General features: G+C 36.1%; 1 protein-coding gene across 24 annotated transcripts in view; it reads left to right on the forward strand.

Moving 5' to 3' along the window:
• PLEKHA5 (pleckstrin homology domain containing A5) overlaps positions 1–15,505 on the forward strand; it is a 251,395-nt gene that overhangs the window by 145,435 nt on the left and 90,455 nt on the right. For all 24 annotated transcript variants that reach the window (XM_070453704.1, XM_070453693.1, XM_070453690.1 and 21 more), the window contains 5 exons: positions 1,835–1,918; positions 2,771–2,891; positions 5,464–5,568; positions 7,836–7,908; positions 14,877–14,977. In XM_070453704.1, coding sequence (XP_070309805.1) covers positions 1,835–1,918; positions 2,771–2,891; positions 5,464–5,568; positions 7,836–7,908; positions 14,877–14,977 — 484 coding nt within the window. The remainder of the gene's footprint in view (positions 1–1,834; positions 1,919–2,770; positions 2,892–5,463; positions 5,569–7,835; positions 7,909–14,876; positions 14,978–15,505) is intronic.

The raw sequence follows: 15,505 nt of genomic DNA on the forward strand, positions 1-15,505 counted from the left end.
TTCCACTGAACCAAGTCTAGCTTTTTAGTGCCCCTTCCCAAGGAGAGACTTAAAAAAAGATGCTGTCCTCCTTTTTTCATTATTAAGGTGTCTAATCTCTATCATAGGTTTACTCCCTTCCTCACAATGTTTTATTCTAGTAAAACATAAGAGTTTATGTACCTTGACATATTCGTAGTATTCATCACATTTAGGTACTTCAGCATTTTCCACTTTATCTCCAGAGGCTGTTTGTTCTTAATTATTCTGTCATCAGTTTATTGCTTACTACATAAACCGATGTCCCATTATGAGACTTTAGGTTTCCATTGTTGCAGTTTCTTAAATCAACAGGTAAGAAAGTCATTTGCATGCTTTTTATGTAGTGAAAGTATCACCACAAATAAATATCTAAACCCACCGCCTCTTTATCACCTATTAAATGTGTTTTGTTTAAAAAGAAAAAAAAACACCACAAAAGGCTGTAAACACCTACTGGTGTAATAAGCTCCTATAAACTAGGGGAATCATAAAAACACATTATATTCCATCCATCATTCTATTATCATGATAGTCAATATATAATGCTTTAAAAAAAAAACTATGTACTGTTTTAGATGGTTTTAGTTTTATTTACTGGGTAAAGTTTCTAATACTTGAGTAACCAATAAAAATAATATTGGTGAAAGTTTTGGTTTGGAAAAAGACTTATGTACCTAACGTTTGCCAGGAAGTTTGTGGCTTATGATTATAAATGTCCTATAATACAGATCGTGTGGAATAATCTTTTAAAATTAACAAAGCAGTATTCAGTACAATATCTTGACTGTTTTCTCTGTAATTGTTTTCTAAGGTCTAGCACGTCAGTGATTGATCTTCCTTACAGATTTCTTTGTGATGTGTTACTCAGTGGGGGAAAAAAATACTTGCTTACAAATGATGTATATTTTTTAGGTATCATTGCATGTTGCATGTTATTTTGGGCATCTGTTATTTTGGACTTAGATAAATAGATTGGCATTTTTCTCCTCTCATATCTAGAAGACAGTAGTAGGCATAATCTTGTCACTTGACCTAGGAAGAATAGTATTTCTTAGGCAAAGGTCTTATTCTTCAAAAAATAGCCACTCTTAAATCAAAGCAGTTTTTTTTTTTCCAGCAAGCATAAAAGGTAGATTTTTCTTTGTTTGTGTTGATTGTATATCCATTTAAAAATTTTATTTACTCCTTCCATTTCTCCTGTTACATTTTTCTATAGCATACTTTCTTCAGATATAAAAATCAGTCCCTTTACATTATTTATGTCAAGATTTCTTTGTGAAACGACAATCCCATAAATTATTGCTCTTCCAGTGCTACAGCCTTTGTTTTAATATGCTGGTGCCCATCTTGTAGTGCTATTAGATTGATTTTTCCATGTTTGAATTTGACAGTGGGTCTCTATAATCTGCCTAGACTGGGATACAAAATAATGGATGTAGGTGGATACTCATAACTTATTTTCTATTCATGGCCCACCTATCATGTAAAATGCAATGATTGTGGAGCCAGATCAACTTACTTTTGTTTATGAAAATAGAAGAACAAATTGAGGTCCTACTGTGGATGGGGGTGGGTTGGGAACTGGTGAGTCTAGCTGTATTGTAAAACTAAGTTAGCATTCACACACACATATACATACAATAGACAGTAGAAAGAGTTATGTAAGAGTGTCAATGCCTGGGGCTTTGAATTGCATTGCCGTTACTCAGTAACTTTATTATTGCAATAAAGAAATTGGCTGTTTCGCTACCTGGTATTTTGTAAAGTTTGTGGTAATAGTACATACATTTTCTCTTACTCTCTTTTCTTCCAGCCATAATGAAAGGAAAGTGACCTGTAAACATCCAGTCACAGGACAGCCGTCCCAGGACAATTGTATTTTTGTAGTAAATGAACAGTAAGTAAAGCGTTTCATGGAATGCCTCTGTTCAGAATGGGGTCAGCATTCCAATTACCGTTATCTGTGTTTAATACAGTGCAATTGAACAGCTTTTTATCTGGGCACTTGCAGGCCAGTGTAGTAACAGAATACATGGTAAACCAGCTGTTTACCATGTGTGCTGTAGAAACATGGCTTAAAATCTTTTTCATGAGGAATGTAATTTCAGAAGCTATGTTTACAATAGCTCAAATACAGAGAATAAACTCAAGATCCCTGGATGCAAGATCGGGGGAACTAAACTTGGTCAAATTATTAAACTCATTTGAGCTTAGGTTTCTCATCCTTAAATAGAGATACTGGGAATTACCATTTCTCAGGACTTTTATAAGCATCAAATGAAATTTATTTGAAAATAGTTTATCAATCTGTTCTCAAAAATTAGTTGTTGCTACTATAGTTATTATTTTCTTTTAGGGGGTTGGGAGAGGGCTGCTTCACTGCCTGTCTTATGGGATCTCGGTTCTTCAACCAAGGATCAAACCCGCGCCCTTGGCAGTGAAAGTGGAATTCCCTATCATTGTTATGGTCTTCTTGTAATTAAAATTTTAACATTCCAGTTAGATGACCGAGTAGCATATCTGTAAGAAGGCTTATTAAAATAAACATGATATTAACTTAAGTTGTGCTTAGTTATATTTCAAGTAGTTATAAATATTAAGCTGCAACTATAGAGCTTATTAAGCTCTAACTAATACCTACCTGTTTGGAAAAGTCAGGCACCAGCATTGTTAGCTCCAGGAAAACGTTATTATAAAGTGGTTTACAGAAACAGCACGTTCTAGCGCTCTTGACATGTTATATTTTCAGGACTGTTGCAACCATGACATCTGAAGAAAAAAAGGAACGACCTGTAAGTATGATAAATGAAGCTTCTAACTATAACATGACTGCAGACTATGCGGTGCATCCAATGAGCCCTGTAGGGAGGGTAAGTTATTTTGCTTACTCTTAATTATTGATAACTGGCATAATTGGTAGTATCCATTATTATTACTCTTAATGAACTTAGAATTATAGAATAATATTTCATTTTTGCTGTTACATGAATCTAATTACATTTGAGGTAATTGGCATAAGAAGCAATGCCTTGGAATATAAAGAAATAAGATTATATTTTAATAATTTAATGACTTACATTTTTAAAATACTATAGAGTTCTGATTTTGAATTGTTTTACAAATATAATGGATGTTTGTGTGAGACAGTGGCAGTTTATTGAATCAACTTAAGTTTTAAAGGTGACAATTCAATGACCTAGAAATCCCATTATTAAGTATGCCTAGAATGGTATATATTTATTCTATTTTATTCTATAATATTATATTATACTATTTTGTTAATGTAGAATCCATTACTGCTTAAAGGTTTCAAAACCCCATGCCAGTTGCTTGATGACTGAATTGTTTAGAATCCATTATGTGAAAAGTGTCATAGCCATATGCATACAGAAGTAGATGGTTTTTCTTTGTAATCAGAAACAAAAATACTGTTTAATCTATGATCTCAGACTTATGTGGCTATAATAATTCATAGTTATTTCTTCTTGTACCATAATGTTAATGTTTTGATGTAGAATTTTAATATAAAAATGTCTTCAAACTCTTAGAAAATCTGCTAAATCTGAATAAATAGTTGCCTTAAAGTTACTACTTGGTGCCTAAATTAAGGATAGCAAGAGAATCAAAGGATGATAAAAGAATTGTCTTCATTTATTTAGAAAATAATTATGTATTTTATAATAGTAAAACAGTTGTAATAGTAAATTATGGTTACTGTAAAGAATACTTGTTAAGGTTCCTTTAATGAAATATTGTAGAATATTACAAGTAAGTATAAGTTTTCAAATAATGTAAATTATTTCCATTTCATAGATGACATAAAGGATAACTGAGCATCATAGTGCATTTTAATTAAAATCTAGAAAAATGACTGGTGGGTTGAGAGCTACTAAGTCATTGTCTAGAAAGAAAGTTGAATCTGTGCCTCACACTTTACACCCAGAATTTTCCAGACGGACCAGGTGTTTAAAATGGTAAAAAAACAAAACTATAAAAGCAGTACAGAAAACAATGGAAGTTAAAAAAAAAATGAAAACAACAGCAAACTCAGAATGCAGGTGTGCTGTCTAAATATGACAAATCCCAGAAGTCAAAAGAGAGAATGAGAAATTCAACCACAGAAAACTATCATGTGTGCCTAATATTGATAACTTATATGACACTTAAAGAAGAATACTGAGGAGTAGGTGTTATATAGGCAGTTATTTGAGGGGGAAAGAAAGATACTCTCTAACTATGAAAAGAGTTATCTACATGGATAGACACACATATATACACAGTGACATTAGTTGCCTAGAGTGTTTGGGTTGTTTGGATGCTGGAGTCTAGAGGTGAGAAATAGACTGGTCCTTCTACATCTTTTTGTACCATTTGAGGTTTATACTGTGTTTTTATGCATTATTTGTTCAAGAGGAAATTAAAATTTATCCAGAAAAAAAATGCCATGATTGATATTGGACCTTAAAATTCTATTATGTACTGATATAAGTTTTACAAAAGGAGGTTTTAATGAAATGTGCTAGCTTTCCAAAGATTCTAGTAAGTTGAAAAATAAGAAATAAATTGATACTACTTACCTTCCTTGTTGCTGCTTCTGATGAGTCGCTTCAGTCGTGTCTGACTCTGTGCGACCCCACAGACGGCAGCCCACCAGGCTCCTCTGTCCCTGGGATTCTCCAGGCAACACTGGAGTGGGTTGCCATTTCCTTCTCCAACTTACCTTCACAGAGAAATTGAAATTCAGCTTCTTCTGTCTTTAGGTTTGTTGGTTACTGCTATCATTCTGACCAAGATAAATTGTTTGGGTTAAACATAGCAATATTTTAAAAGATTATGTGTACTTTTAAGAATATGGTAAACACCATCTGGCTGGCATCATTCAAGTTCAGAATTGTCCGTAAAGAAGAAAACACTACATGACATTAAGCAGTTCCTCCCAGTCTTGTTTTGACTTGACGTGATATGTTTGTTTATATTTTATCTGTGAGATTTGCTCTTGTAACTTGACACTGTTGACTTTCTTTAATTGGGACAACACTGTTAACTGCAGATATAAGTCAAAAAGTTCTGTCATTTGGTTTATTCTTTAAAATGTGTTAATATAATTTTTACTCAAGTTTCATTTTATTTAGCGCATAGGGCAAAATACTGCCATACACTGTGCCTTTTTAAAAATTGTTCCTGAAAATTTTAAAGGAGAGGAATATGTGATCCTTTTGTAATAGCCTTGAAGAGGAAAAGCCTTTGTGCAGAATTCTTATACTTGAAACAACTAAGACACAAAAGCAGAATTGCAACAATTCATCTGAAAAGATTAAATCTTGGAAGTTTCAAAGAAATCTGGAGAAGAGATTTTAAAAGGTTAAAATTATGAAGATAAAAAGTAAACTCAATATCTAGGCATTAATACCATATTTCCTGTTGGGCTTTTTTTCTTTTTAGACTTCACGGGCCTCAAAAAAAGTTCATAATTTTGGGAAGAGATCAAATTCAATTAAAAGGAATCCTAATGCACCTGTGGTCAGACGAGGCTGGCTTTATAAACAGGTATTTTTTTTTTTCCCCTGTTTGCTGTGAAAAAAGAAGAGAATATAAATAAACCTTTTCAGCTGAAGGTCCTAAGACAGTTGTATACAGTGGAGAAGAAACTGTAGAGCTAATCATCCAGGTTCTTCCCTTTTTATCACCATGAAGAGTGTTAGGGGGACAGTGAAAAAAGAAGTGTAATGGGTGTTACCTGGAACAGAGGTGTTGTGTGTGTGTGAGAGAGAGAGAGGTATTCCTAAATTTGAAATTAAATGTATGTTGTATGAAAATGTTAGGAATAACACGCTAAGATCTTCTAGGCAGAAAAATTTTTTCAGTGGAAAAAAATAGAGTTGTTCATTTTTCTATTATAAAAAGGTACAATTATGTACTTGTCTGCTTTGATTTATAGAGAAATTTGATGATAATTTGAGATTTTTCTGAGTTTTGCAGTTTTGCTTCCATGCCCTCAAAACTACTCTTTCAAGTGTCTGCTTTTTTTTCTTTTTCTTTTCTTGTTTATCTGTTTGCCCAGGCATAGGTCACTCTTATACCCTCATAAGTAGGGGTTTACATTTTTCCATTATCTGGAAAACCTGGTAACTAAGCTTTTTTGGAACCTTGTTAGTTTTGTAATTGATAAGGATGTGTGTACATTGGACTTGGTGGCATTTGTTTTGATTGCTGAGAGGCTGTTGGTTTCTTTTTCACTTTCTGGTTTGCATCTGGATTTCAAATAAACGACCTCCAGATAACTGAGATAACAGCACTCAGCACTCCTTTGTTCTGTCTTTCTGGTTCTACATGTATGCAGATGATGTTAGTTAAATATTAGTTCATTAATAGTGCTAATTTACTCTGTCAAATAATGCTAATTGCTTTCAGATGACCTAATAATTATATTCATTAAAATTCACTATGAGTTCATTATGAAACATTCATTAGACATTGTTCCACCTGACAATTGGATGGCAACTAATCTAATGTATTGGAAGTAGATCCACTTAATTCAGAGAATCCCCATTCAAGCAAATTAATTTTGCCAATTTCTGACTGCATTGATTGACTGTGTAACTTGGATACGAACTTTTAATTTTTATTTAAAGATCACTTAACTGTATTTTAACCATCTGACGTTTAAACTTATCCAAGCTAAAAGATTTTTAACTAGACTTTCTAATGAGTCCAAATTCTGTTCAAATAGCTAAATGTGATATTGAGCTTTGTAGAGGATATGGGACTCCTTACTTAAAATGATTGCTGTTCTTAGTTCTTGATCCCTTGGTTAATTTAGTATTGCCAAACTCTACCAAGTTTCTCTACTCCTGAGTATTTATTCTGTAATAGGTATGTAGCTTACAGAGAATATTTGTAGAACTGCTTAAAAATCTAAATTTTGAAATTACCTATACTAAAGAAAGAGTTAATTACAAAATTGAAAATACATATTTTAAGGCGGGTGCTTTCCTTAGTGTACCTGTAAATTTTAGGGACGAAATCTCTTACTTAAGAGATTTTTACCCATATAATTTCTTCAGTTCTGAAGGCATCCTTAAGTGATGGTCACAACTAGAAATAAGAAATATTAATCAACACACATACAAACTGGCGTCTTTTTTACCTGTTTATGTCTGTGTTTCATTTTCTCCTGTGGTTTTGCTTTATTGCATGTGGGAAGGTAATTTTTATTTAAATTGTAGTTTTGTTTGAACTTGGTATTTTTATTACCTCAATTACTTAGAAAAAGCTGCCAAGTGGGTACTCTCTTCTGCAGGATAAGCAAAACCCAGATTGGATATGTAAGAAGAAAAAAACGTTTATTAAATGTGTTTGTATGCTAAGTTTCCTTTACTCACAATCATTTTAAATCACATTTCTTTTGGAATAATTTCAAATCACACACTTTTCTTCATGTTGAAGGTGAACATATTTATTAAATCTGACTTACCAGAGTGCACACACTACTGCACAGTTACATTATTCTCATGCTAGCAGACGTGTTCAAATTGCTTGCAAATACGAAACCAAATCAAACTGCTTCAACAGAATTCCTTTTTATATGGCAGTATTATTCGTCAAAGACCAGTGTACTTATAAATATGTTACAATGATACAAATCCCTGGAAAACTACCTTAACATTTTGATTAGGGTTTTAGTTAGATTTCTGTGCAGCATATATCAAACACACCTTGTTTTAAGAACTTATTTTAAACAAATGCACCAGAAATGAGTTTTCACTTTCTGAAATGAAAAAGAAATAATCCTTTATCACACTTATTTCATGCAGGACAGCACTGGCATGAAGCTATGGAAGAAACGCTGGTTCGTGCTTTCTGATCTTTGCCTCTTTTATTATAGAGGTGAGTTTACTACCAGAAACTGTAGAATGTATGTGAAGCATCAGATACTCTTTCAAAGAAAAAAATTAGAAATCTTTTTACTATTTTATTATCAACAAATTGATATCAAGAAACTCTTGATATGTGTGGTATGTGTGTGTTAGTCACTCAGTCGTGTCCAACTCTTTGTGACCACATGGACGTAGCCCACCATACTTCTCTGTCCTTGGGATTCTCCAGGCAAGAATACTGGAGTGGGTTGTCATTCCTTTCTCCAATTGACGTATGTAATTTGAAGTAAATAAGGTGGGGAAGAAGGCAGTGTAGTGCTTCAAACTGAATGGTCTTAGTTTTAGTCTGGTTTTTGTAATCTGTTTCTGCTAACCTGATTTGTTTTATATGAAGAGCATGTGAGTATTCACTCTATAATGTTATCCTTGAATGCAATGCCTAATAGATAAGAAAACATTAATTTGATGGGATTCTTTTTATATGTCAGTTTTGTCACATCTAGCCATTGGTCCACTAGACACGCCATTCTCCCCAGCAAATGATTTTAGAGCACTAGAGACTACTATGATGTATTAGCAAATAAGAAAAATAGCAAACCATTTATTTATTATGATCCCTTCCAGTACCCCCTCTCTGTCTCTCTGTCTCTGTCTCTCTCACACACACACTTTTCTTTTAAACAATGGCAACTCCCTTAAAATGAGAAAGTTGCAAAAGGGATTAATAGCCTACAAATTAGGCTATTAATGTTGATGGAGAAGAAGTAAAGGTATTATTAAAAGCAGTCTTCATTTATATCTCTGTCTCATTTGTTTTAATGTTTTTGTAGGCTTTAGTAAGTTGTTTATTAATGCAAAGTCAGAGTCCAGAGAAGTCTCTGTTCACGTGCCATGTTTATCTGTTAGTTTCCCCAAAGTTGGTGCAAAGCAGTGCAAAGGGATGCCGTGCTCCCCTAGAAATCTGCTTCAGCTACAATATAAAATCATGAATCTGGACAGCCAGCCCTTCTTCCATACTTTAGAATCTGGTTGGAATCAGTCAGTATATAGTTACCAATTTATATACCACAAAATACAGTAGGATTTTAGAGCCTATTAGCAGTTTTAAAATTTACTTTGTGATTGTCCCCCCAAAAAAAGGTGGGGCAGAATTCTGTGGTCACCTATCAAAGCAGCATATGCAAATTGACCTTCAAAATTTGAAATTACTAGAATTGTATCCATCTTTTTTTTTCCCCCACTGAATACCAAGATTGAGAAATACTGCTGAGTCAGAATTAACCAAACCTATAAAATTTCATGTTTGGCATAGAGATATTGGTTGGGCTGCAATTGTGGTATTATCTTTAGTTAAGTGCAAGACTTAAAATTTTCTTTAAAGGTTTTCCCAGTCTTTCAGAAAGTCAGTGTTTGTAACTCATATTTTATTCCTAAGCTTATAATTTGTACTTTTCTTTCTTTTTTTCAGTATGTTTTATGGACTAAATTTAGGACTTTAGGAACAAGAAAGTGTTTGCTGCTTCTCATATAAAAAATTTCTTAATGTTAATTTGCAAGAGAAAGAACACTAAATTCCTTGCCATTTGATGTTATTGCTTTTGGAAATGTGCTTGCTACTCATCACTTTTACTAAAATAAAATAATGTAATTTGAAAAAAGTAAAGGTGAATTCCAAAGTCATGTTGAATATGAGATTGCATATTATTTTTAAACATATGTGTTTTGCACTCAATACATCTATTAATTATAGTACAATTTCCCCAGACAGGAGAAATATGAAAAAGAAGAAAATATAGAAAGGAAAGAAATATCACTTAACTCACCTCTGTTCTTCAGATGGTTGGAAAGAGGCATATGATACTACACTTTCGCTACTTTATCAACAGGAAATGTTAGATTTTAAGTGACAACTCAGATTTTAGTGAAAAGATCATAATAACTTGCAGTAGAGTGTTTACCGTTTGCTAAGCTCATCACATTATGATCTACTGCATCTCTTCCTCACAGCCAGCTGAACGTGAAAAGTGAAAGCGTTGGTCACTCAGTCGTGTATGACTCTTTGCCACCCCATGGACAGTAGCCCACAAGGCTCCTCTGTCCGTGGAATTCTTCAGGCAAGATTACTGGAGTGCGTAGCCGTTCCCTTCCATAGGGGATCTTCCCAACACAGCCACCTGATAAGGTGGCAAGTCTTATTCTACACAGTCACACAGGAGGAAACTAAGGGCAGCCAGGTCCAGTAGCTGACCTGAGGTCTCCCCTGGCAAGTCTCAAGAGCCAGGATTTGCACCCAGGCACTTGGCCTAACCACAAGTTTTTGCCCCACCCAAATCTTATGTTCTCTTTTTTTTCTTGGCCACACCATGGGGCTTGTAGGGTCTTAGTTCCCTGACTAGGGATCGAACCCTGGGTCCACAGCAGTGAAAGCACAGAGTCCTAAGCATTACACCACTAGAGAATTCCTAATCTCGTCTTCTCTTGTGCATTGAGTACAGCAGCCCCATTCATTTCTTCTGTATCTCTCCAAGCATCTAATATTCTAACATTGAGAGTGTGCTGTCAGAAATTTTTAACAGATATGGGAAATAATACAGTGAGAGAATAAGAGCTTTGCTGCTTTTTTTGTTAACAATAGAATAGCATCCAATACCAGATGGAAGCCCAGGTTCTCACTGTTCTTTGCAAAACTGTGATAAAGCACGGAAATTGCTCTGTTCTGTAGTCAATCTATTGATGAAACTTAACACAGGATATAATTCACTCAGCAGATATTTATTGAGCAAGACCTAGTTCATTCCAGGTATTATTAAAATAGCAGTGAAAGAAAGCTTCCATAAAGCTTGCAATTTTGAGAGGTCAGGGAGACAGTGGATCCACTCAGATAAATAAACATGACCATGGTAAGTGCTTTTAGGAGAATAAGGTCATGATACAAAAGAAGGTCACGGGGCAGGAGCCTGTTTGGATCAGGACTCTGAGCAGACGGTTTAGGTAGCAAGATCCCAATGACAAGAAGGAACCAGAGTGAAGCAGAGTATGCCAGACAGGAGGGATAATAGTGCAAAGGCCTTGTGGTAGAAAAGTGTTGGGCATGTTGAAGGGGCAGGAAGAAACCAGTGACCCAAGCCCTAGGGTTAGCCGTAGGGAAAGAGATGGACGGGAGAAGTGGAGATCGCACCTATGTAGGATGCTACTGGAGTTTAGATTCTGCCCAAAATGCCACAAGGAAGCGACCGTACATTTTTAATCACAAGAGTGATGTGCTTTAATTTACATTTTCGAAAAGCTCACTCAAGCTGCTGTTGAAGTGAAAATGAAAGTCTCTTAGTTGTGTCTCAAAGTTGACTCTTTGCAATCCCATGGACTATACAGTCCATGGAATTTTCCAGGCCAGAATAATAGAGTGGATAGCCTTTTCCCTTCTCAAGGGGGTTTTCTCAACCCAGGGATCAAACCCAGGTCTCCCTCATTTCAGGCAGATTCTTTACCAGCTGAGCCACAAAAGAAGCCTAAGAATACTGGAGTGGGTAGTTTATCCCTTCTCCAGGGGATCTTCCCGACCCAGGAATTGAACCAGAGTCTCCTGCATTGCAGGCAGATTCCTTACCAACTGAGCTATCAGGGAAGCCCCAAGTTGCTGTTAGGAAACAGGTTATAAAGTAGAAGGAAGGAAACAGAGTTAGGAGACTTTGTGTAGAAATGATGGGTTCAGACTAGGGTGGTAGCCAGCAGTGAGCTCTTTTGATGCACCAGACATCTTAATAGGTGGTAAGATGCAGAAGTCAACAATATAGACTCCTCTCCTTCTGGAGCTCACAGATTAGCTAAAGGAGTCTGAGAAAGAATGTTGTAGTATTCAGTTGTGTTGAAGGCTGTTGACCAGGCCTGTACAAGGAAGGGGTCAGGAAAGAAGGTTGATCTAGAGACAAATGACTTGCATAGTACATACACAGCATGAGTGAGCATGGCATATTTGTAAAATAACCCATAGAGCTTAAGAAATAAAGATTATACCCGAAGACCTAGCAAGAGGAAAGGCTAAAAAGTAGATCAAGGTGTGAAAGGCATTTGTTTGTCATTCTAGTAAATGTAAACTCCTGTATTGAACATGAAACTAGTATCAAGATCAACTGTACATTTTAGAAAAATCATCCCAGCACTTGAACTACAAACCAAGAGTTGATTAGTTGCTAAGTCTTGTCCGACTCTTTGTGACCCCATGGACCTTAGCCTGCCAGGCTCCTCCGTCCATGGGATTTCCCAGGCAAGAACACTGGAGTGGGTTGCCATTTCCTTCTCCAGGGGATCTTCCCTGTCCAGGAACTGAACCTGTGTCTCCTGCATTGGCAGGCGGATTCTTTTCTTTTGAGACACCTGGGAAACCCAGAAGCCAAGACAACAGTCAGCATAATATTGAGGTATTCTGGGTGAGGAATGGTAATTAGCAACAGTATTCCAGTCTATAAGTTATTTACCCACTGTAATTGTATGCATGTTGTTGTTGTTCCCAAACTTCTTTGAAGCAGAAGAAGAAATGGGGGATCAAAAATATCATTTGAATCCACTAACGTGTTGAGATTCTCAGCTTGTGTTCCTCAGGAAGCAAGCCTTGAGATGCAGATCGGCATGCAAGAGGCTTTCTGGGGAGTGGTCTTGGTATCAGGACCTGGGGCTGGGGAGGAAGGGAAGTAGGACAGCACAGAAGGAGGAGTTAGGCTTCCCTGCAGTCCGGGAAAGGCCTCGCTGACCCCCAATCCCTGACAAGGAGTTCATTCTTTCTGCAAACATCAAGTACCTTCCCTTGGCTTGACCAGAGTACGAGGCCCTCTGGGTGACTGAAACTAAGACAGTTACCTAGGTAGAGAACTGAAAAAAGGCTGTGATTAAGAACATTTAGGGCTTTCCTGGTGGCTCATATGGTAAAAAATCTGCCTGCAATGCAGGAGACCTGGGTTCAGTCTCTGGGTGGAGAGGATCCCCTGGAGAAGGGAGTAGCTACCAACTTCAGTATCCTTGCCTGGAGAATACCATGGACAGTGGAGTCTGGTACGCTATAGTCCTTGGGTCTCCAAAAAGTCAGACACAACTGGGCGACTAACACTTTCACTTTCAAGAACATATAAGTAATCTAGCATATGACTCTTTGGATAGTCATTTGACGGATGGAGATTTTATATGCCTTCAGTTTTATACAATAATGGCAATTGTTACTGAACTCATAGTGTGGGCTGAGTGCATCATTGCAGTCATTCTGTCTGTTAACTCATTTAGCCCTCCCAGTATGTTCCTTTGTGGCAAGTCCTGTTTTCCTCAGTTTTGTGACAGATGACACTAAGATACCCAGCATCCGGTAGCTTGGCAAGATCTTACCGCTACTTAGAATCCGACTGGGAAACAGTCAGTGATAATCGGTGAAGTCACCCTATGCTTATTACCTCTGCATTCTGAAATAACTTTAGGAAAGTCAATTTTCCAGTTATGCAACATAGAAGAATTTATCATTTGATAAAAAATGATTTTTTAATAAAGATGACTTCATGAGCTGTTTCTGATTATGTTTTATATAAACATAAAATCGGATTTAAAATTAGAATGTGACTCATTCTTTTAAATTGTCATTCTTTATAATTGTTGTCTGCTTTCTGCCCCGCCCCCCCGTTATTTTTGCCTTTCAGAATAAATCTGCACTTTTGTTCATTCTCTCTTGTATTAGAGAACTAATGAATGAGTATAATAGAGTAAAAGCAAAATTTTGTTCCACTATTATGAGAAGAGTTACTGAAATGAACCTCTACTGTGACTTTTTTCTTTTGGAAGTTTCAACATATATTCTAGAAATGAGGGGAAAATAAAAATCCCTTGTTAAGTTTATAATAATAATTAAAAAAACACGGCAAACATAATAAAAAGAATTATTTCTAATTTATGATTTTTCTCATTGGTGAGTTCACCAGCCTAATGCATAGCTTTTATTAACTTGTCTTACACGTCTCTAACAATGTACTATATATTTCAAGTTTCATAGAAGTCTCTGCCCCCAAGCAGTAAGTTAATAATGTGAATCTATACTGTGCCAGAAAGAATATTTTGACATTTTCCTAGGTATATTTTATGTACTTGCCTTGTAGTTCTGTGATTTATTCTCTTAGCTTTATTGTGTATCACAGTGACTGGTAAAAACCACCCTTCAAGGATCCATGTTTAAGAAGCAGATAATTTTTCTAGCATAGTTTAAAAGATGTTTTTATGTATATATATTCATGTATTCAAAAATGTTTGAGCATCTACTATTGTTCTAAGTGTCTTCGTGGAGTTTACATTCTAGTCAGGGAGAAGAAGATGATAAGTAAAAAATAAAACATGCAGTGTTTCAGAGATATTGGGGCAGATGTTGAGGGTCATTGTGGTGGAGTTCCAGAAAGAGAAGAGAGGGTTCTGGGACAGATCAGGATGGAAGCACTTCAAAATAAAGCAGTCAAGAAAGGGTTCATTGATGAGACATGGAACAGAGTCTGAAGGTTGTGATGAGATAGCCATGCCTGTCTGGGCTTTAAAATGGTTCCCCGTTTAAATCCTATGGGAAACATGGGTGGATTCATTTTGTAAGTTTTCAGCGTCACCACTTACACGCTAATGTAGTTTCAGTGAATCACATGTCAGAGGACTTTGTAGAATGCAGTCTATATGCCAAACAAAGGTATGCCATTTTTGTGTCTTAATTGACCTTTTTCTGACGTGTGGGCCAAGTTCTGATTTGCTTAAGACAGGGAATTTTGTTGAGAGTAAAGCAGTATATATATATATACTCCACTATTTAATGTTTTCCCTTAAAGCCTTACAATATAATACATGAATTGAATAAATCACACAAATTTATACATGAAAGTCTTCTGGTTTTGTCAGAATAAGTTTTGAGAAAATTTATTCTGCTTCATGAGTACATTGAAAATTCTAATCAGATGTTCAATTACCTCTCAGATGAGAAAGAAGAGGGTATTCTGGGAAGCATACTGTTGCCCAGTTTTCAGATAGCTCTGCTTACCTCAGAGGATCACATTAATCGCAAATATGCTTTTAAGGTAAGGACATGAGTCATACATTTTTTTTCTGAATTTGAATCTTGCATTGGTTAAGAAATGGATATTGACTGTGGATTATCACAAAAAGACCTTTTAGTTACAGTCATTTTTAATATTTAAAATACAGTAGTGGTCTTAGGGTGGAGGAGAAGAGTGTCCCTTTAATTAGGAAGCAGCACATGCTGAAATATTAACGGGCCAGGTGTCTTCTGTGCCTCCTTTCAAGTGGTTCTAGATCAGGGGTCCCCAACCCCCAGGCCCCAGAGCTGTTAGGAACCAGGCCACACAGCCTGACGGTGAGAGGCAGGCTAGCAAGTGAAGCATCGCCTTATTCACAGCCCCTCCCTACTGCTTGTATTAACTGCCTGAGCTCCAGCTTCAATCAGATCAGCAGAGCCATTAGATTCTCATAGGAGCTTGAACCCGACCGTGAACTGTGCATGCAAGGGATCTAGGTTGCGGGCTCCTTATGAGAATCATCCTGAAACCATCCCTCCCTGGGTTCATGGAATAATTGTCTTCCATGAA

The sequence above is a fragment of the Odocoileus virginianus genome, chromosome 23, assembly GCF_023699985.2.
Source record: "Odocoileus virginianus isolate 20LAN1187 ecotype Illinois chromosome 23, Ovbor_1.2, whole genome shotgun sequence".
Classification (NCBI taxonomy): Eukaryota; Metazoa; Chordata; class Mammalia; order Artiodactyla; family Cervidae; genus Odocoileus; species Odocoileus virginianus.